The 22,247-nt window shown below is 41.1% G+C and overlaps 1 protein-coding gene across 4 annotated transcripts in view; it reads left to right on the top strand.

The window, feature by feature from the left end:
* PPP2R2A (protein phosphatase 2 regulatory subunit Balpha) overlaps positions 1-22,232 on the top strand; it is a 38,955-nt gene extending 16,723 nt beyond the window's left edge. The window contains exons 3-11 of one of the 4 annotated variants that reach the window (XM_030510212.1): positions 12,707-12,804; positions 16,047-16,212; positions 16,764-16,876; positions 17,145-17,322; positions 18,050-18,214; positions 18,685-18,854; positions 19,647-19,738; positions 21,031-21,167; positions 22,163-22,232. In XM_030510212.1, coding sequence (XP_030366072.1) covers positions 12,707-12,804; positions 16,047-16,212; positions 16,764-16,876; positions 17,145-17,322; positions 18,050-18,214; positions 18,685-18,854; positions 19,647-19,738; positions 21,031-21,167; positions 22,163-22,212 — 1,169 coding nt within the window. In that variant the 3' untranslated portion in view covers positions 22,213-22,232. Of the gene's footprint in view, positions 1-6,017; positions 6,076-12,706; positions 12,805-16,046; positions 16,213-16,763; positions 16,877-17,144; positions 17,323-18,049; positions 18,215-18,684; positions 18,855-19,646; positions 19,739-21,030; positions 22,039-22,162 lie in introns of those variants that run through there. The other 3 variants (XM_030510211.1, XM_030510209.1, XM_030510208.1) reach the window with 3 other exon arrangements.
* The last annotated feature ends 15 nt before the right edge of the window (positions 22,233-22,247 follow it).

Below are 22,247 nucleotides of genomic sequence, written 5' to 3'. Positions count from 1 at the left end.
TAAAGCCAGACAAATGCTGAGTTAGAGCAGAAATAATCAAATCTGTTATTTATAAGCCTTTTTGTCTTGACTCTCATATTGCTCAGCAAGTCCCTCAGTTTTGAGAGTGATAGAACATTCAGGCACCTAAGGGGATCTTACATGAAGCAATTGCGGGCACGAAGTTAGTTCCTATGACAGTTAATTTTGTTCCCTGTAATTAGATATGTAGGATCCGTATGTGATTTTACAGACAGAAGGACAGAAATGGCAAGTAACTCCACGACTAAATTCTCCGCAGTACAAACAGAACTTAACCTTTCTGTCATCTCTGTCCTGGAAGATCTTTCATAAGTGAGTGTAGGTTTTGCAGGCTGAACAGTGCTGCTGTAAGGAAAGTACAACTCGTGTGGATCGTGTGAGAAACTTTCTTGACTGCCAGAACTCTGTGGCACATGATTGAAGCCAAAGGTTTGGGGCTTCTTTGCTTGCCTCTAAACAGGGACACTTCAGTCTTGCAGGTTAAGTATAACCGGTGAGTGCTGTGACAAGAGTGGGGCACAAGCATACCTAGGCCAGGTATCTAAATGTCAGATGAATTTCATTTAGTGGATGATGCCTTCAAAATGAGTAAGTTAATAGTTAGAATGCATTTAGGTTTTTAAACATAGGTGTTGCTTAGGTACTTCATCTACTTGATGTTGCTGCTGTTCTTGTTTATATTTCACATCAAAACCGTCCTTTCTGAAGGAGTGTTAGATAGCAATTTAATTTAGGGGTGCATAGTCTTTGACAGTTAATGTTATCCAGGGGTGGAAACTGTGTTCACACTCTGGTTTTTTTAGTATTCTAATCCTAACCTTGAGTGAAGAGGAGTTTCCACTGTGATTGCAGGGGGATTGACGCAAACCTGTGTGACACATTCTCAGTAGGAAGGCCGCTCTTCTCCTTTCCCCACCTGAAAACAGGTTGAAGCTTTACAGGTTGGAAGCTCTCAGCAGCTGAATTTTGTGATGTTCAGAAAACTGAACCCCCCAACAGCTTTCCTATTGTACAGCTGGTTGGTGTTGAAAAATGCAGAAGGGTTGGATTTGCTGATGATTCCATTTTGTTCAAGAGCCAGAGCAGTTCTGCTGGTTGGAGGGAGGCAAGTTTGTGGACAGATGAGCTTTTAAAATGATTATTATATATTATTTTAGATGATATTTTTGTATTTCATTTTTGCAGCGGCTGCAAAGCACAGGCTCAAGGAGAAGCTGTGACCTCTAACTGCTTGTTCCTACTTGTGAATAAGTGTTGTAGTTCCACAACCTGTGAGATTATTCACCCGCCTTTCTAAGGTTATTTAGGACGGGTACCAGGAGTGGGTCTGGATTTCTGCCACTTCTGCCTCTTATGTTTATGATATTAATAAACTGGTGTCAAATGTCCTGGGAACGGGTGATGCAGGTTGAAAGACCTTTGTTTCAGCCAACAATAGACCTGAATTAGTGTGAATAGGAAAAGCAAATAGGCACTTCCTGTCATATTTTAAGGAATACTTGAGTTTGGGGCAGCGTGTGTACTAAGATTGAAACTAAATGCTCATCATTTGCTTTTATCCATAGTAAAGTATTCCCTGTGTATATATGCATATGTGTTTGTCTTTCTAAATAGGACTGCAGTACTAATACAATTATAATAATATGTCTGATTCTTTTTAGGGTATTCTTCAGGGGAAGAACTGTAAACCTGTATAATAAAGAGCTTAAGGAGGGGAGTTGTCTGAGTTGTTCCTTTCCTAATTGGGTTTGCTCCTCGCATTAGAACTTGGGGGCCTCTTGCAAAGACTGTAAACTATTTGAATAAAGAATATCTGGGTGGTGCTTCAGAGCACCTTGAGGTTCAGTTGCTTTTCACAGGGTATTGTAAAAGCCAGAACAATGCTATTTGTGGTTTCAAGGCAGAGGATGCCTGTAGAGACTGAAGGCAATTCTTATTAGGTATTAAATAATGCTTTGTTACTGAGTTTGAAGAATTTTCAGGCTGATCTAGCTTGTGTTGAAAAATTGCTCTGTCTTGAACTAGTGATGTGTCCACTTTGCAGTAACGTGTATTGAATTGTTTGGATGGGGTCTAACAGAGCTGTGGAGGGCTGTAAGAAGCTTCATACACACGCCCCTCGCAATTCCAGGGTGAGAAGGAACATAGTATACCCGAGCTTAGGTCTGTGTGTAAAATACACCCTCAGAGGTCCTGGTAATACGTAGGTGAGGGCAGCTCCCAGAGGACTGCACCCATAAGGGTTCCAACTAATGTTCTGCTGTTCCTCAGCGTGTGACATTCTTTACATCACTGATGCTGGAGCTGAGTTAACCTTCCCAGTTACACACGCAGTGCCTCGGTGTGGGCAGCCAGGTCAGCAGTAGCTTTCTGTGGTGTTTGCATCCGGACTGATGTGTTGTAAATACATTTAGTGTCCTGCTTCTCTGAATATGGTTAGACTCCCTGCTCTGTTCTCCCCCTAGACAGTGTCCAGCTTAGGGGCAAGACAAGGTACTGGGAATGCTGTTGGGTTGCAGCTTGTCATGAACTAAATATACTGCTGTGTTTGGTTTCTTCTCTTTCACCCAGTGGAAGGAGGGAATTGGCCTGTTGGTTTCCTATGCAAGTGTTCTGGAAGGAACTGCAGGAATGTCTTCAGGTTTAAAAATAGCAAGTAATTAATCAGGGTGATGAGGGTTAATGATTTCCATCCAGAAAGCAAACAGCTTTGCTTTTGTTTGTATAGCGAGAACATTCTTCTACCTGCTGCTGGTATGAGTTTAGTATGAGAGGATTTTTCACTGTAATTCTTGAAGCACTTTATTAGTAACTAATTTGGGGTTAAAAACCTAAATCTGTTTAATTCTCTTCTCAGATGAAATGGTTTCAAGGCACCAGTTCAGGATTGTTTTCAGCTCTATAGGTTGGTTTCTTCTGTAGCTTTACGATGAAGTTTGCATAAAAGGAGTTTTAGAACACGGTGCCAGATTTGATGAGGAGAAATAACACCTCTACAGAGAGGTATAGCCCAGTGGTTACAGTAATTGTGGTACAGGTATTGCCTCACCAGTCCCATGATGGAGCACAGTTCTAAGCCAATTTAAGGTGTAGAAGTTCTTTCCCAAAGCTGACACTAATTTTTAATGTGACTGCTTTAACACCTATCACAAAGATCAAACTTTAAAGCAATTTAATGTCATTTTAAGAGGTAGGAAGTTGGGACCAATCAGTTCAGGTTAGTGCAGGTCACATCTGTTTTCAGAGTGCTTTGACCTGCTCCTGTTTTGTCATCTCTGTTTTTCTCTGTGCCACCACAGGTGTCTTTGAGTCCTGTGTGCTAAGACTTTGAATTTCCTACTATAGATGGAGACAGGAAGCCAGCGGTCTGAGGTTTAAATCAATTTCCTTTCTGTTCTAGCAGTGCCAAATGCTGACCTTGTTTGCTCTAAGTGTAAGCTTGTGGAGACTGCACATAGAGACAGAGATGCAGGTAGATGGCATTTCGGTTGTGGGCTTGATAGCCTTCTGCAAGTACAGCTGTGCTGGCTGGAGATGGGATGCTCCTCAGCATGTTGCTTGGTCTTTCCCCTCCCAACCCCCCCAGCAGATTGCTTTTATAATACTCTCAGTTCAGTCTCAATGAACTCTGTTAGCTTAGCAAAAACAAAACTGCTCAATGTAAGTGAAGTGTTTTAGGGATCATTCACTACAGTTTGAGGTGGTGGTTGAAGGTGGTGATTACAGTCTTCCCTGTAGTGACTCGTGCTGCTTCTGAAAGTGGCTGTTGTTTTAGCACACTTGTTCGTTGGCCTCTTGCCTTGATCCAAAAATGGACCATGGGGGCAACTAGGGATATGAATTTGCTGGTGGAAACTTGACCTGAATGGGGATGTTGAAGCTTACAACAAACAGCAGTTGCCCAGAGAGGCACAGTAATTGTTTACCAAACACGAGAGTTAAACTGTTCAGTATGCTACTCCCTGTACAACTTAAAAAGTGCACTCTGTGTTCAATATTACAGTCTGTAGTTGTGTCTAAATGAGGAAGTTGCTTTGATATCACAGTTAAGATCACTTAAAGACTTCTGATTGTGTAAGGAGCTGCTTTTCCAGGCGAGAGGTACTGTACTGGGGTAGATAGTGACTCTGTTCCCTGCTTTACTATTACACTTCATCTGCATTTGTTACTATTCCAACTTGTAAAGGGTTTTGAGAGTCACTTCTATTTCAGTTCTGTTCTCTGCAGTTCTAATGCCATCTTCTCACTACTGCTTTGCAGCCAGGAGCAGCTTCTGTTGCACAGGGCAGCTGGATTTGGAGTTGTATTCTTTGAGTGTTGAGCCTAGTAAAGCTCTTTAGGAGAATTACTAGCCTTACCTAAAGCTAATGGCAACAAGATTAAGGTATCACTGTATTATTTCAGTGGGAGGGAATGGAAGTTTGCTGTTGTGTTTTTGACTGAGTCCTGAGGTTTCACAAAAATGGTTGTTTGCATAAATTCACAAACATTATTTTGACCATATGACTTAAGTTGCATTATCTCTAGGCTATCTAAGAACATGTTATAAATGCACCTGTAAATCCTAAGCCATCCTAAGATGCGTACATCCTGTGACATACTTCTTACAGCGCTGCTTCCTTCCCTTAGCTTGTATTGTTCCTGCTTCCATTAAAAAAAGTGACTTAATTCAAGCTCCTACTTCTGAAGGCTGGTGATAAGGGTTCTTGCTGCCATTGCTCGTCTGTAGATTTGACAGCATGAAGAGTAATATTAGGAGGATGTGGCAAACTGAAGGATACTGTGTGAGCCACGCTCTGCTGTGGAAGAGTAGAGCCCTGCTTACCTGTCAGCACACAGTGAACTGAAGCGGAGCTGCAAGGTGGGCACTGGTCGTGTTACCATGACTTGGGAAGCTACAGGACAAAGCTTGCTCAAGAGATGGGTCCAACCTTTATTTTAGGGAGCTGAATAGAAAGTTAAAACCAAGATGTGTGATAATAATAACAATGAGTAAATCACTCAGGCTTTCAAACCCAAAGCCGAACTCCCAGTTGAGCCTAGGACTTGCCTGTTCAGAACATGATTTTTTTCCTCAAAGACTGGCAAAGTTGGAGAGAGAAAGGGAGAACAAAGAGGTAATAAAAGAGAAAATGGGAATATAGGAGCATCCGAGAAATAGATGGGAAATATTGGGGGTTAGGACTGCTTGAGAAGGCTTATATTGTTAATTCACTTAGTGTGAGTAGCTTACGCAGGGAATTTAAGATGTGAAGTGGTACATGTATTCACAGTTTGGAGACTAGTATCTTGTGTGTGTATGCTACACATAGATACATATGTAAATAGGACTGGGAGAGAATCAACATTTAACAGGACCAGAGTGCTTTCCGAACCCCTGGGGAAGGTGCTGAGTTGATGGCGGAGGCATGTTTCTTTCTTCCAGCATCACAAGGCCGCAGCACTTGGAATGAACATGGATGCTCGGGAACACTCTGGAAATCCTCCTTCCTGAGTGCAGGTTTCCCAGCCTTGCCCAAGCCAACAAAACCAGCTGAATTACTGTCTGCTGCTTGAGCCGCGGCTTCGGCTCCGGCGTGTTTGTGCTCTGCCCCTGGCAGGGCCAGCGGCAGTGTGAAGCTAGCTGGCCCTCATACAAATTCCACTCCCCTCCCTGGTAAGGAGGGAGCTTTGTGCGCGCTTTGTGTGCAGCAGGATTGCGGGACTGGTACTTGGGAGAGAACAAGTAACCAGCTGGCTCCCGCGGTGCTGCAGGGCACAGGAGTGGGGATTTCTGCCACAAGGGTAACCCCTTTCTTTACTGCTGTTCCATGGTTTTCATCCTGTCCCCATACTTCTGAGGAATTAATAAATTTTTTAATGCCCTCTCCTAGTAGAGATGTATTTAAAGGATTCCTGGAATGACTCTTCAGAAGTAAATTGAACAGTAGGAATGCTTTATCCCAGCTGCCTTTGGTTTTGTTGCCTGGTCACTTCTGAGAGACAGAATGAATGCAAAGAATCACTCTTGAAAGTGAATGAAGGGAAATGAAGTCAATAGTAAAACCGGTCATGGTAACTTGAAAGTATCCTTGTGTTCCCGTCCCCCTCTCTACATACATAAATTAGGGATGAGGCTGGAATGCAGAGGGTGTTTTCTTTTATACCATCACTACTAAATAGTGCTTGTCATTTTCCTCACTCTCTTGTGCTTAGAGTTGTGGTATCCTCTGCTGGGAGCTCTCCTCTCTGCAACACACATGTATTTAAACGGCCTTTCTGATCACGTTGAGGCTAACACTCTTTTCTTTAGCTTCACAGCCTTAATACACAATATATTAGGACTCTTGGTAAGTGTGGTGTGATGTTGGGATGGCTCAATGAGTGCATTGTGTAGCTTAAAAATACTTGAAGCCTTGGAAGAGCTTTTGTTTTGTGTCTAGTGTTTTTGGTTGTTTCTTTTCCCCCCCCTAACAATGAAGTACATAACTACAAACCAGAATCATTACTGGAAACAAGAAAGTCAATAACAAGTCATATATTGTTGTGATTAGCTGTGACTTGAGCTTGAGTTTTTGGAAGTTGCATCTGTTCAGTACTCTGAAGAGGAAGGTTTTGCCTCACCCTGGATTAGAAAGGACCAGACCATTCACAAGTGATTTGCACATACTTATGGTCTGCAAGTTCTCCTGGACAGATACTTCTGCTCAGTTTTGAGGGTGTTGACTTGATCTTTAGAGATAATGTGGGAAGAATGGCTCAGGTATGCACAGTAATTGTGTGTTGAACTCACATACTTCACTGTCTTTATCCCTCATGAGGTTCATGCAGTCCTGGGCTGCTACCTCAATTTGAGGCTTTTTGAGCTTCCTTGGAGTTTAATAATAATCCTAAAAGTTGGTTTCTTTGTGATTTCTGTTCCAAAGTCTCTAAAGTATCTTTGGAATGATCACTTAATACTTAGTTTGATCAAAAGAGTTTCTTCTATGCTTAAGGCTGGCAAACTGAGGCAGTGGGCTCCACATTTGGCCAGTGAATTGTCTTTTTACTCCTTAGGGCAGAATTGCCAGCCTAGAAGTAATCTGCTCTACATTATGGACAAGGTTTGTTTCAGTTGCTGCTTTGGAAAATTCCAGAAACAGTATTTTGAGCCGCTGGGAAGGTGCATAAACAATGAAGACGGATCAAAATGTTTTTTAAAATAGTACAATTCTTTGTTCAGTCCTTGGGAACATCAGGAGGTTGCTCCACTTGTGCAAACAGACTGATTTACTTGCTCTCTGCTTAGGCAGCAGATCAACGTGAGTCCAGAAACTTGCCCAGAAACCTTTTGGGTCTGGTGAAATAAAGACGCTCTTTGTTCGCTGCCGTGATTGACTTGCTGCTCTGGAGTAGGTGACATGTTTTGCCTACCAAGCATGTTTTATAAGCAGAGTTTATAGAAAGTTCATGGTACATTAAAATACATAGCCTCTTCTGTACTAATAAAATAGCTTTTATTCTATTATTGGGAACAAATTTAATACAGAATTGCTCTTCAGGTTCACAGTGGGCCTCCTGGAACTAAGTCATTGGGTTGCGTTATGTTTTTTGCTTGTTTGGATGGCTAATGCTGTTTTATTCTTTTATTCCATAGAGCTGTTAACAGTGGTCAAACTTCAGCACAACCTTTTCTCTTAGGATTTCAGCAAACCTGCTTGTGATGGTGCATGTGTGGTTCTTGTTCAGCCTTCACTGAAGGCCCCCAGAGTATCAAAGTGTGTTTTAGCCTCTGTCATGGAGTTCTCCTTATTTCAAACATTGCTTTCCTTTAAAGGGGGGAAAAAGCATTGTTGTTGGAGAGATGTGTTGGATTCCTTTATTCATCTGTCTTTGAACAGTGTATTTTCACTTGAACTGGTCATCTTTCATACGTGCACTGGCCCAGTGCCTCAGTTTTTCAAGCCAGCTGTATCCTGCCTGACAGACCACGTGAATTACACCAGCAACAGTTGGTGTAATAAATATTGACTAAGAATTCTGAAATTGGGATTGTTATCTTTGGAAGCCCCTTGGGAAACGGGTCAGGTTTGTGTTGAGTGACTGTTCTCTTACTAGATGATACATCAGAAGTGTGTGGCTGTCACTGGTTAAGATTGCTCAGGAGCTTTGGTACATTTCCCTTTCACACGGTGAACTGCAAACGCCTCAAGCATTTCTTAAAGCATTATCAAGGGTTTGAGATAAATGTGGCCCTGTCATTCCCCCTTCCTAGTTCTAGAAACCTTGTTTTGATTCCTTTGGTTTGTCAGGTTCCTGTCTCCTTGTGTACCATGAGAAAAGCAAGTCTTACTTGAATGTAGTGAAGGTAAGTGTCCAGGCCTTGCTGGTGGATTTGATTTTTCTATTGGAGCCCGTAAAGTGAAGGTGTATCATTGAAGCAATATGTAAAAACCTTGGAGCAGGCTGAGAAAGTAAAAGGTCACGTGCAAAAGGAGAAGCAACCTTGACAGCAGTTGCCAGGAACTCAAGTGTAGCTGCTGTACCTGGGAGAGCTGTGAGGAGGCTTTGAGATAGGCTCTGCCCCCTTGGCAGGTGCTGATGGGTCAGGGACCAGAAACCTCTTTCCACAGTTCAGTGGGATTTTTGAGATCACTGGCTTGGTTTGGCTGTAGTGTGTTTTGGCCCTTTGAAGTAGGGATAAAACTATACTGTAGTTTTGTTTGATTCACAGCATCTCTCAGTGATGTACATGTGCAACAAGAGTAAAGAGATTTTAAGTTGTGTAGTGGATGCCCTCCCTCTGATTCACCCCTTGCTTTCAGATCACTGAAACCCATTATTTGGAAGTATTAAGCCTCAGAAGTGTTTCTGGTATTAACCAGAAATGTTTATGAAGGGATATTTAAGTGGAACTAAATACATCTGTGCAAATAAGTACTTTTAAACACTCTAGTAACCCCTGAGCTGTCTATCCCGAGTTATACAAGAGGGAGGAACTTAGTACAGGTATTGCAGGTACACTACAGGAATGTAGATCTACATTTCTGTCCTGGTTTTGCTTTTATCAGAATGATGTATTCGCCTTCTGTGTCTGGTGTTGCCCTGTAGTGTTTTAAAACAATCTCAGCATTTGAAATGTCTTCAGCATTTAAATGCTTCATCTTGGTGTCAAAGATGCCTCAAAATGTTTGGGCAGAGGAGAGAGACAAGGCTGATCTCCAAGTCACGGGTAACTTGGTGGAAGCTGTTAACAGATAATGCTATCTAACTGTATCCTGTGAGGGGTATGGTTATCGGTTAAGGGTCTGGTGGGTATTTGTCTCTGGTACTGGTGCTTGAAGAAGACGACATTGAAATGAATTCAGCAGTAAACAGTAGAATGCATCGTATTCCCAAAAGCCAGTGGTGCTGGTGACAACTGAGGGCTATACATATGCTTCTCCCTTAAATATTCCTCCCTGGGTGCTCTTTGCGTATAGAAGGGATCATTTCCAAGCTTCTGGGCAGTGAGAGCAGCCCTCGGTGTTTGCAAGACTCCCACCTAGAGACTGTAGCAAAAATAGCATGCACAAAAGGGAGGAGGCAGAGGGAAGGCAGCGCGTTCTATAGATGCTCTTTTGCCCGTTGCGGTGCCGAAGGACTAAAATAACCCTCCATGTAACTGTCATGGGAATTGTAGTTACCATTTGAAAAGGAAAGGATAACGTTGGTGCTTTTTATTTTGGCAACGAGGGTGTTAATACAGATGAAAATACACAAGTGAATCAGTGCACTGCGGAAGATGAAATGCTTCCCCTGTCAATTCTCAAACACTATTAAATCCGCCCAGTTCAACACCAGTGCCTTGATGTCTGTCTCTTTCTTTGACCAAGGTATGGGAATACAATATCCTTAACGGTGAGTTACTGGATTTAAAATGTGTGACTGGTTGCTTTGCTCTCCAGTAGTGATATTTTGGTATGAAATATGCATCTCAGCCCTGGCTTGGGGCTGGTTAAGAAGAAATCTGTTTTCTGCCTACTTTTTTTAGCACATTTGTTTTGTCCTTGGAAAGGGAACAGTCTGACATCACAATGTAAAAGGCATGTTGGATTCTAGAGATGTATCTTGAGTTTAAAAACTACTGAGTAATTTTTTGTTGTGATTGCTGCTAAAGAATGTATTCTGTTCCTAATGTAAAATCGATCCAAGTACTTGAAAAGGTCTTTTGCATAGTGTAGATCTGCACTGGGGAGTTTTCAGTACCTTGTCACCACTGACTGAGCCTGCTGGACTTTTTGGAGGTGTGGGGATGTTAGTACTGAAAGTTCATGCATTTGAGTATCAAGACAAAGCAGGACTTGGATCACCTTGGAGATCACTGATGTTGGGCTTGGATAATAGTGAAAGTTAGAATGAATGCCTAGAATGGTTACAGAAAGCGGGTAGCTTTCTGCTATGTTTGAGATGTGTAGAATTATTAAATATATATTACATCAACAGATCTAAGAAAATGGAGGGTTTATGCCTTTAAATTAAGGCTTTTCTAGCTGTTGTTGCTGCCTGTTCCAATCATAAGTCTTTTGACCTTGTAAAACTTCTCAGTGACTTTCACCAAGTAAGTACAAGGATGAAATTATCCATCTATGCCTAGATGGATATATAAGATTTTTAAGGCAATTTTTTCTTTGCTGTTCTCCTTCCACATACATGTGCACATTTAGATCTTCTGCTGACTTGTATATTGTCTTCTCTGATTTAAGACTGGCATAGCTTGCAGTGTTAAATCTTGCAGTGGTTTTCAGAACAGTAATTATTCTGTATAGTTCTCACTATTGATGGATGAGTTACCTTGGTTTTCTTCAATGAATTGGTAACTTCCTTAAAGTCTTACCCTATCAGAGGATTACAACAATGTGGTTTGCATTGTAGGGAATAGTCAAAATTAGATTGGTTGGTTCACTCTTGACTCTCCCTGCAGACTGAATTTGATTAATTGTGTGTTATCTTTATGCCCCGTTCACCTGTGATAGGTACATACTGAATGCCATATCTTCATCTGAATAGTATGTGGTCTTAGGTCTTACAGATCTGTGAGAAATCACTTAATCTTGTTCACAAACACGTGAATGAATGGCTAAAGTAACCATAAACCTCCAGGAAAAAACATGATGTGCTCTCAAATCAAGGTTTTCCTACGTGTGACCTGGATCCTGGTTTATCTACACACAGGTTTACATCACATTTATGTCCTTAACACAGGGTTCTTGAGAAATAGCAGCCTGTTTGTGTTTCAGCAGTGCCAGGTTATCGTGGCAAGGGAGGTCCATGAAGATAATCTTGTGTTTAGCCATAGTCTGTGCTGGGTATGTGGAAAACACAACTGAGCTGTATGGATCCGTTCATGCCAAGAATCTGACTCTGCATCTTTTGGGCGGTGTGTCTGGGCTGTCTTTGCATTGTGCTGTGCTCAGACAAACAGGCTGCATGTTCCTGGCTGCTGTGTAATGCAGTTATGGAAGAACAGCTTGCTCATGTCCTTGGAGGCCACCGCCCATGTGTTTGGGACAACCCGAGGATGATGTAAGTTTCTTTTTGGTATTAAGGTGAATAAGAGGAAAGTCCTGCATGTTTCACTGCTTCACAATGAAATACCCCTGTTGCTGTCCGTGATAAGGTAGTGTCCGTGCTATGCTGCACGATAGTGCTGGTTTCAATCCAGCAGTAGCTTTCGGTCTGTAGAGCAAGTACCAGACCTTTTATAACTCTAAAACATGAAGCAACCATCCAATAGAAAATGTGGATACACTGTTTATCTCCGTTAGACTGATGTGAGAGCGAACTGGCGTGAAGACTTGCCTGTGTCAAAATTGTAGGTGCTTTCTTCTGCAGAAAACTAGATTTATATGTTTGTGTTGCAGCCTGAAGTGAGTGTTTGAAGAATGGTTTGGCTCCTGATTCTGCTGTTTGAAAGTATGAGGGGCGTGTGTGCATTCGAGAACATGAAACAGTGTGTGTGAGCTTAAGTCATAATTTGTCCTTTTTGCTCTGCATTGGTCTCATACTAGGTCATTGTCAATGTATATTCCCAATTTAATTTTAGCACTCCATGTACAAGTGTGTGTGGTAATGGAAACTGTCCTCATCCAGAAGAGATACTCAAGTTTTTTAGAGAGTCTGTTGAATTGATTTCCTAATTTTCTGTAGTAGTTTTTGTTCCAGTTCCTTGCATTCCTTAGACACTGATGTCTGAACATCTCCACCCTAAGATGTTTTGCCCTTGAGTTGTTAAATGCGTACATCGTCCTTACAAAATGAACCAGCTTTGAAATCATACGGGTAATGATTGTATCTAAATCTCTTACCGGAAAGAACGGAGAAAATAAAAGGTAGGGGTATGTATATACATGGTCTCTCTGCTGTTACAGTACATACAGAAAATCCATTTCTATACTATACTGGAGTCACAACAGAGAAACACCTCTAAGAAGTGATGATCTAAAACCTTTAAAACCGATTCAGTGCACAACCCTGAACTTGGAACTCTGGCATGGTGAACTATATGTACTAATATGAAATGTATAGCTTATATTTTTTAAGAACTCCCTACTTGCACTTTAACATAAGGATACTTAAACTGAATCAAAGTGTGCATTTTCTTTTTTACTTAAAATTGTAGCTTTCTTGGACACTTAATATTTAGAAGAATTATGAACTTAATGGGTTTATTTCTGTTCCCATGCAGCTGATATAATTTCTACGGTAGAATTTAACCATTCTGGAGAGTTGTTAGCAACAGGAGACAAAGGAGGTAGAGTTGTCATCTTTCAGCAGGAGCAGGAGGTGAGTGCTAACTACGTGAGGTATATTTAAGTTCTGCTCTGTTCCTGTTCCTCTTTTTAAAGAGGAGGTTACACAAAGTGCATGATGTGTAAAAATAATGAAATTTAAGAGTGAAGAAATTATCGAGAACTTTAGTGATGCTGTTGGAAATTAATTTGTCTTTAAACACTCTTCAGCTGTGGTCTAAAGAGTGCTTAAGGTGAAAACAAAAAGGGGGGGTAGGACACAAAAGACCTTGGGGAAGCTGAAGCTCGTTGGTTTATAATGAGTCTCCTTGGCTGTGATGATTATTTCAGATTTCACTGGAGTGGGGGAAATCAAAGTTGTCCTTAAGTGAGTTTGTAACTGACCTGAGATGTCCTTTTCTTTTCCATTCTGATATCAATCAGGTAAAATCCTAGAATAATAGTAGCAAAGGTATCTCTTCATTTTATACTTGTTCTTTTGGTCTTTGCAGAAGTCTACAGACAAATCTTCTGATGCTAAGGAAAGGGCCTCTACCTTAGTGTTAAGAGGAGGAGAACTGAGATGGAGTGCTTGGCTTTTAACTAAAGCTGTAGTTAAAGTTGACTAGGTTAGAACTTATTCCAGGGAGAGGATAAAAGGCACTTCTGTCACTGCCTAGAAAGGTCATGCTGTTACTTCTTTCCTTAGTGTTTCATTCAAGTTCAACTCTAAAAATCCTCAACTTTAAGAATCCCACAGGTAGGAGGCAGCTCCAGGGCAGTGCCTTCTCTTGACAAATAAATCACCGTGGTCAGGGGGTGCCATCTAGTGGGGTGTTCCTGGCTGGCTTGCCTCTGCCCAGGTTGCTTTGGCCGGAGTCTGGGGTGGACATAGTCCCACCTGTAATGTGCCTGTAGTTTTGGGGCCACAAACCTTTGTGTTTTGTCACTCTGAGCTTTAGCTTGCATCCTTTAAGGATCCTTTAATGAAGCTTAAATAGCTATTTGCTTGTTCGCAAATGAGTTGTCTTTAAATGCCTACATCTGGTTTTGATGTGTAACCTCTGGCTCATATCATTACCATCTATGAAGCTGGGTATACTGGGAACCACCTGGGTTATCAGATTGAGTTGCACGGTGTTGTTTTTGGCATAATTTGACTTCTCAGTGTTTAGGGAATGAGCAACGGGGACTTGATTCCCTAGTGTATTAGTAGTGAGTTATGCCACATGCACAACTGTCTAGAGCAAGTTTTATGTGTTAAGAGTATCTAAACGACAATGAACTATTTGAGTTGGATTTATGTACCACTTCCTATCACACTGCATTTGAGTGCTTTTCAGCCCATATGTACAGGAAGAAAACCACTAACCCACAAGCACAATAAGCTTAATATACAAGCTTGTGCAACTTCACCCAGTACCAAAATGCTGCCACCTCTGGGTTGGAACGTGGAGGCCCTTCTGCGAGGTGAAGCAAGTGACATTACCCAAGGAGCAGGCAGGAAATGAATACTGTATCTAATTGAAACTGAGGGAGGAATTTGCGTAGGCAGCCTGTAATTACCTAAATTGGAATTTAACATGAGGCACTTGGGCCAACACCTCTTCTTGGGTGGATTTTTTTGAATGCCATGAGATAGTCTGATGGTTTAGATTTTGCCTTTATCCCAAGGGTGGATTTCATCTCTTACTGGCTTTATATATTACTCTAGTCCTGAAGAGTTTTGCTAGTCTCCACAAGAAGTATATTTAAGACTCAGTCGTTATGGTAAGTTTGGAATTGAAGGAGAGTTCCCTGAATCATGACCAGCATTTCCTAAAGCACAATAGATTTCCTTTCGAAGTCGCCTGTTCTGGGCAGTGACCCTGCTTTAACTTGGTAGGTCTAACTGAAACTTGGAACAAAGGTTCTTCCATTCTCTAGGGTGGGAAAGCCAGTGCAATTGATAGGTGTGGTACAACATCCTAACGCCAAATTGTATTTCTAAGCATTTTGTCCACATTTCCCTCCCCCACAGCTTATTGAAAAGTGTAAAAACTCCTGCCAGCTATTAATGTAAGGGTATGGAGCAAGAGAAAATGATGTGAGGAATGTGATATATGTGGGCTTGCAAGGATCGTATCAAGAAGTATGTTCTAGTGAGGTACGAAGGGATGAAATGAATAGATGGACATGAGACACACAAGGGAAGGAAAGAGCAAAGTCCCTACTCAAGAACATATCACAGGAAAGGCATCTGATGGTGCAACCTCGTGAAGGAGGTGGGACAGGAACATATTGCAAAATTAAGCTGAAATTAATTTCAGGTACCCTTGGTAAGCACTGCCTCCAGAATGGTTCCAGTTTGCTGTCACCCATTGGATGGAATTGAAGGTTCAATTCACGCAGAGCAGTATTAATGTTAGGAAACCACTGCCTAAAACATAGCTTGTAGGAAAAAGAATTGTGCAGGTTTGGAGGCTTTTCAGTTTTCCAGACAGTTCCATCCTGCACAGGCTGACTGCAGGTGTGACTTGTCATGTCAGAGGTGTATTATAGCAGAGGTGGGGTTTTTTTCCTCCCCACCCCCATCTCCAGAATGAGGAAGAAAAAGCTGCTTAAGCAGTTTAGAAGGTCTTGGGGAATGTGGAGCTGCTTGTATAAATTTAGAGGTGACATGTGGGATTTCGATAGTGTGCCTAGCAAGCTGAACTTGCCCACAGAGTAGATCTGACATATGTGTGGCTGTGTAGTTCTCTTGGGGAATGTTCTTCTTAAAAGGCAAAGGTGGAAATATTAAAGATGAGAGAATGATGAAGATTTTTGAGGTTGTTTTTTTGTTTTTAAAAAGAAGAAACCTTGCCATGTCTGCAGTGTTTAGGTAAAATGTTAGTTTGTAAGCTCTGCTGCTTGGAATTAACGTGAGAACTTGCTGGAGGTGATATTCATGTGGCTGAGGGGAGTTTCTGGAAGCTATAGGAATCCAAAGTTGCTGCCATAACTGTCTCTGACGTTTTCTTAGCCAAGATGATAGGAACTGTAATCAAAATCTTGCAAAAGAGATGATGCTTATTTTGTCTGTTCCACAGGCTCGTTGCAGTAAGGCAAGTTGTACACCAAAGGGTACTCGCGGCAGGTCTGGCATAGGCAACCAGAGAGTGTAGTCTTAACCTATTTTAGTGCTATTTTTTTATGCTAACTAGCAGTCTGCCTATGTATCTTGCTGCATAAATATCTAGTTCTGGCTTCTGCCTGCAACCTCGAAAAGCATTCTGTACATTGCATACATATCTGATCATTTAATTCTCTTTTTAGAACAAAACCCAGTCTCACAGTAGGGGAGAATACAATGTTTACAGTACCTTTCAAAGCCATGAACCAGAGTTTGACTACTTGAAAAGTTTAGAAATTGAAGAGAAGATCAACAAAATTAGGTGGTTACCCCAGAAAAATGCTGCTCAGTTTTTATTGTCTACAAATGGTAAGTTATGACTTCACAGTTAATTTTGCATGGTAACCTCTCGTTACATACGTTTGCTATTAGGGTTTTGTCTGATTCTCTCCACTTCCAAAAGGCTGGAAGCAAGCTGGTTTTTAGTGCACGTGTCTAGGGACGTGGCTGTGCAGGAGTTACACTGTTTGAACTATCCTGCTCTTGTGGCTCACCTGGATGCAGGAGTCTTTTCTGATAGGGTTGTTTTAGAGCAAAGGGGCTTAGGCTTGGTGAAGCTGTCATTGAGTACCTTCATCCGTGTCTCACTAACTGTGAGCGAGCTGACATTAATCATTCATAACAGTCCTCATTCTAATTGAAACTTGCTGTAACTTTATAAAGAACAAACTGCGGAGGAGGTCTTTTAAATGCTTTTTATCTTTTCTTGTTTTCTCCAAGCAGTATTTTTGTCTTTTTTGGTACATGTAGGTGGTCTTGTCTTGCTTCAAGGCTTCGTGTTAAAGTGCATCAACTGTGAAGATGAGTGTCTTTCCTACAGCTTTGATCTTTTTTTTTAAACTGTGGCTGCTTTATTTCAGATAAAACCATAAAGTTATGGAAAATCAGTGAAAGGGACAAAAGACCAGAGGGTTATAATTTAAAGGAAGAAGATGGACGGTATAGGGATCCTACTACAGTTACAACACTACGGGTGAGTAGTTTGCTTGGTGGATTAGCTACACACGAGTGATTTCTCCTCTCCCTCCCCCTGGCACCACAGATTAGCCTGTGGCTTAGTGAGTAACTGCCCCATCACATTATTAAGGTTATGTTTTCTGTGATGCTAGCTGGCAGACGTTTACTTCTGAGGTGATTCTGAGATATTTTAATTGACTTGGTGTATGTGAGCAGTGTGTTTGAGTGCTACTGTGTTTGTAGTACATTTGCATCTCAAACTTCCATTGCTTTGTATTTTGCAGGTGCCAGTATTCAGGCCCATGGACCTCATGGTTGAAGCTAGTCCACGAAGAATATTTGCCAATGCTCACACGTATCACATCAATTCCATCTCCATTAATAGCGATTATGAAACGTACTTATCTGCAGATGACTTGCGGATTAACCTGTGGCACCTAGAAATTACAGACAGAAGTTTTAGTATCTTTTTTTGGTTACAACAAAGCTGTTGGATTTTCTTTCCTTTCCTGAAAAGCTTTTTGTGTAGTCTGTCTCTCCCCATCCTGGTTATTTCTCCCTGCTGAAGAGGTGGCTCAGCATGAGCAGTATAAGGAGTAGTTGTCATTTGCATGGTGAAAAACACTCTTTTAAAAGAGGAAAAAAAGCTGAAGGTTTCAAGTGAGACGAGCAGTTCTGGAAGGCAGGATCACAGTAAACTATCTTGTGAACATTTATTCGACTTGCAGTAAGAAGCAAGTCAGAAGTAACATCCTTCTCTCAACAGTGCTTATGCCTTTTTACCTTTTAACCTAACCATCAGACCCTGTCGCGTGTGCACCTACAGATGTTGCAGGCAGTAGGATCACAGGAATATGTTTGCAGTCCCATTGCTGGGAGCAGAGATCACAGATGCCTTTTTTATAATGTAGTAATTAGAACTGAAGCAAAATAAAGTTCTATGTGAAAAATCTTTGACATATACCAAGCAGTCTTTTGCTGTTATAAGCATTAACTTCAAACTGCTGTAGAATGCAGTGTTAGAGTCTTGTTTTCTAGACAAACTGTGAGACTTGGTTTTCACTTTTATCCAGTTTGTGACTGCGTCCCACAGTCCTGAAAAAAAAAAAAAAAAGCATTGCCTGGATGCTTTTAAAGCTGAAAGATGGGTTGTGAAAACTGGAGACCATTTCTTAACCAAATGCTGTAGATATTGTAGATATTAAGCCTGCCAACATGGAGGAGCTCACAGAGGTGATAACAGCGGCAGAGTTCCACCCAAACAGCTGTAACACATTTGTGTACAGCAGCAGTAAAGGAACAATTCGTCTCTGTGATATGAGAGCATCAGCACTCTGTGACCGACATTCAAAATGTAAGTTCTGTCCTGCACTGTTTGTTGTCGTTACCTTGCTGCTAGATAAAACTAGGCCCCGATTAAGAATATATTAAGCATTGAATTGTGTGTATTTGTATTGGATTTCTGTAGTGTATTGACTAGATCTAAAGCCTATAGTCTAAATAAATCTTAAAGTTAGGTTCATGTTTTGCCAGAGTAAAAGTAATGAATCAAATTAGTAGTTTAAGCTGGGGAGTCTGCCTAGACAATGGACTAGGAATGGCCTTCTGCAGGCTTCAGGAGGCCAGATACTAGGTGCTTGGTCTGTACTTGTTGCTAGAAATCTTACATGTGTGAATGAAGACTCAAGTATTAGTGAGTAGTTCGCTTACTTAGAAGTGGATTGTGGCAAGGTTATTGAGAGGATGTTAACCTAATGTGGGTGTACCTTGTACTGGACGAGACACAAACTTACTTCTTGAAATGCCTGTCTCATTTTCCTACAGTGTTTGAAGAACCAGAAGATCCTAGCAACAGATCATTTTTCTCTGAAATCATCTCTTCCATATCTGATGTCAAATTTAGCCATAGTGGTCGATATATGATGACTAGAGATTACCTGTCAGTGAAGATCTGGGATTTAAATATGGAAAATAGACCTGTGGAAACATACCAGGTATTTGGTGAAGATGATGTAGGCTAGAAATGAAAACCTTGAAGGATACTGAGTCTTACTAATAGTCTCGATGTAGCAGTTAGATTTTTGTCTACAGATGACTATATCCAGGCAAAGCATTGGTGAGATTTGTGTGTTTCACACATGTGCTAAAGGATCTTGCTAGCTGCAGGCTGACTGCAGAACCCAAACCCATGTTTGGGCATGAAAAAGCCTCCCTCTTACCCAATAAAGGCTATCTCCAGCAATAAGATAGCACAAGTCTTCAGATGACTTTATATTCTACTGTTCCTTCCTGGACGAAGTGGGAGGAGGTAAAACATTTCCTTTGCAGAAGACGTTTTTAGCCAGCACTGAAAATTGCTGTGGTGTTTCCTGTATAAGGAAATTTGGGAAGGGATTTTCTCATGAGACATAGGAAAATCAGTCGCCAAAGCATGATGTTTAGAAATAAGCAAAGTCTTTTGGGTATCTGAAAGGGTAGTGAGGGGATAAGAGCTGCTTGGAGAGGGAAAGCATTCTGAAGGGTTGCCCCATTGTGGGAGACAGCTCTTCCCCTCCCTGAATGATTTGCTACTATTTGAGTTCATGTAAAGTCTTTGTAGAGCAGAATATGTTAATTCAGGCCTCTTCATTCTGCTCCTCATCCATCCAGAGGAGGGAGCTGTGTGTGCTCCGGTGCAGGGCGTGTGAGCAGTCACATACTTCATTGCTTTGGAACAGAGCCTGTGCATGTTCTTTTACAGGTGTGTAGGTTCAATATTCAGTTTATCTACCTCAATTTTTTTGCAGGTGCATGAATACCTCAGAAGTAAACTTTGCTCACTCTATGAGAACGATTGCATTTTTGACAAATTTGAATGCTGTTGGAATGGATCAGACAGGCAAGTTTAATTCTTATTTCTATGCACTTAAGTTATTCTTAAAATGGGCAACTTGAAGCGTGACCTCGTATCTGTCTGGTTGTATTCAAGGACTGGCTTGGATAATATTTTAGTACTTCAATAAACTTAAATGGATTTATTTTAGCTCTTAACCCTCGGTGCAGCAAAGCATTATAGATAATTGCCTCAGTGTGCTAGAGAGACATAGAATTTGCCTAGAAATCTAGTTTTGTCACTTTGCCAGAGTGAAATATTATATGTTCCAGCTGGTTAAACTGGAGAGACGTACAAAGCAGTATGATTTGAGGTGATTTTCTGCAAACACTAACTGCTGAAATACTACCAATAGCCCATCCACTAGGTTTATTATCCCCAGTGGTTATCTTCCGGAGGGTTTTGTGTGGGTTTGGTGGAGTTTGTTTGCTATGATCTGACTTGGGAATGATTTACATGGGCATAAGCTGATGTACTCAAACCCTGTTGTCTGACTGTGCGTTCTACCTGTGAGAATCTGCACCAGGCTTGTTGCAGAACTTCTGTGTGTGAGTGTTCTGATTAAGCTGCCTTGTCAGCAAGTAGGACACTTAGGAAAAACCTTCTAGGGATTCTCTTTGTTACAAGAAGTTGTCAAGTTTGCCTTGCTTGGGCATGGCTGATTAGCCAGTAATAGCATTTAAGACAGCTATTGCTTTTGCGTTAATCATGTCATTAACTGTTTATTTGCTAGATCTAAATCAGCTCATTGTAGCCCTACCAGTATTGTCAGATAGAGGTTGTCGGGTTTTTTTTTTTAACTTTGTATCTGTTTAAGTATTCTTTGAGGCAAAGGAAGGGCAGGGAAACTTTTAAGTGTGTATGTCTTACTGAAAAGCTGATCTACAATAAGATCTTCTATAAGGTGTTATCACAAACTCAGTATGTTTGTTAGTATCTGAATACATGCAACTTGTGTGTAACTAAAATTATGTGGCTAAAAATATGATGTTTTGCTTTTGTTAGCTCGTTTCCTCACGTGTGCATGGGAAGCAAATTGAGTGATGACATTTAATTTAAAAGTGCTTAGATAAGTGGACCTTTTAAGGTACACACTTTTTAAGGAGAAAGATACCATTTTTTTGATCTATAAAACATTCCAATGCCTTAGTTTCACTTTAGCTTGTAGAAGGTAAGGGCGAGGCTGCCTATTTGCTGTTTATACAATAAGGCGCGATCTTCATCGGGACCCTCAGGCTTAATGCAAGGAGAGGTTATTTTAACTGAACTGTTCCTTTCTTCCTTTTCCCTCTCTGCAGCATTGTCATGACAGGATCTTACAACAACTTCTTCAGAATGTTTGACAGGAACACAAAGCGAGACATCACCTTAGAGGCATCCCGGGAAAACAACAAGCCCCGCACCGTGTTGAAGCCCCGTAAAGTATGTGCAAGCGGTAAGCGAAAGAAGGATGAAATCAGTGTTGACAGCCTAGACTTCAACAAGAAGATTCTACACACAGCCTGGCATCCTAAGGAAAACATCATTGCCGTAGCTACTACAAACAACTTGTATATATTTCAAGACAAAATGAATTAGGGTTGGCATTCCTACCTGAAGAGTCCACTTCCTGCATAGTTGAAATAGTTGAATCTAGCATTTGTACCTGTTAACGAAAGAGAATGAGAGGTCCATTATGGCACCCCCTTTCCAGTGTTTAAAAATGTGCCATATGACAACACACTTTTATAGCTACATGGAGAAAGCTCTGTTGATGTGTCACTGCGTTCTTCTCCATGTCTGCTAGCCATTTAGGTGAGGATAGGGCACTTTTTAATTTAAATGACTACTTGCACCATCTTGCCTAATGGACTAGATTGGACTGTATCAACATCGGTTTACTCCACTTTTTATGCCTTCCATTGTGATGACGTCCAACACAGGGAAAGCCTTCAGTCATGCTATGGGATTTAATTGTGTAACCTCATTACTGTATCATTCGTGGCCCCCTTTTTTTATTAAATACAGCTCATTCTTGCTGTGGCTTGTAGCATTCCTCCTCCTTCTGGCCTCCTGGACTCCCCCTTTCCCTTTCACCCCCCTCCACCTCGCCTTGGTGGTGGTGTAGAAAAAAACCCAACAAAATAAAGCACATGAAATGGGTCCGTTTGGGGTCAGTGGTAAAGGGGGTCTGTGTTGCAACCAATGTTTTAATAAACAGTTGACTGTAATCACTCCTTGCCATGTCTGGCACCAAAAAAAAAAAAAAAAAAAAAAAGAAAATAAGGAAAAAAACAAACTACTGAATAAAAGTGACAAAGAATGGAGAATCTGGGTTTTTTTTTTTTTTTGTTTTGTTTTTTTTTTAATCTACCTCTTTATACAAATACTCTGTGTTTTACCTTAGATGCATGAAAATAAAATGATGTTTTTTGTAATGATTTTAACCAGTATTAATTATTTTTCATGGGAATGAAGAGAGGGAGGGATTTCACAAGTAGCTGCATTTATTCATGAATGACCAGAACACCACTTC

The sequence above is a fragment of the Strigops habroptila genome, chromosome 21 (assembly GCF_004027225.2).
Source record: "Strigops habroptila isolate Jane chromosome 21, bStrHab1.2.pri, whole genome shotgun sequence".
Taxonomy (NCBI): Eukaryota; Metazoa; Chordata; class Aves; order Psittaciformes; family Psittacidae; genus Strigops; species Strigops habroptila.
The sequence above is the reverse complement of the archived record's forward strand: the minus strand, read 5'-3'. Positions and strand labels throughout refer to the sequence as shown.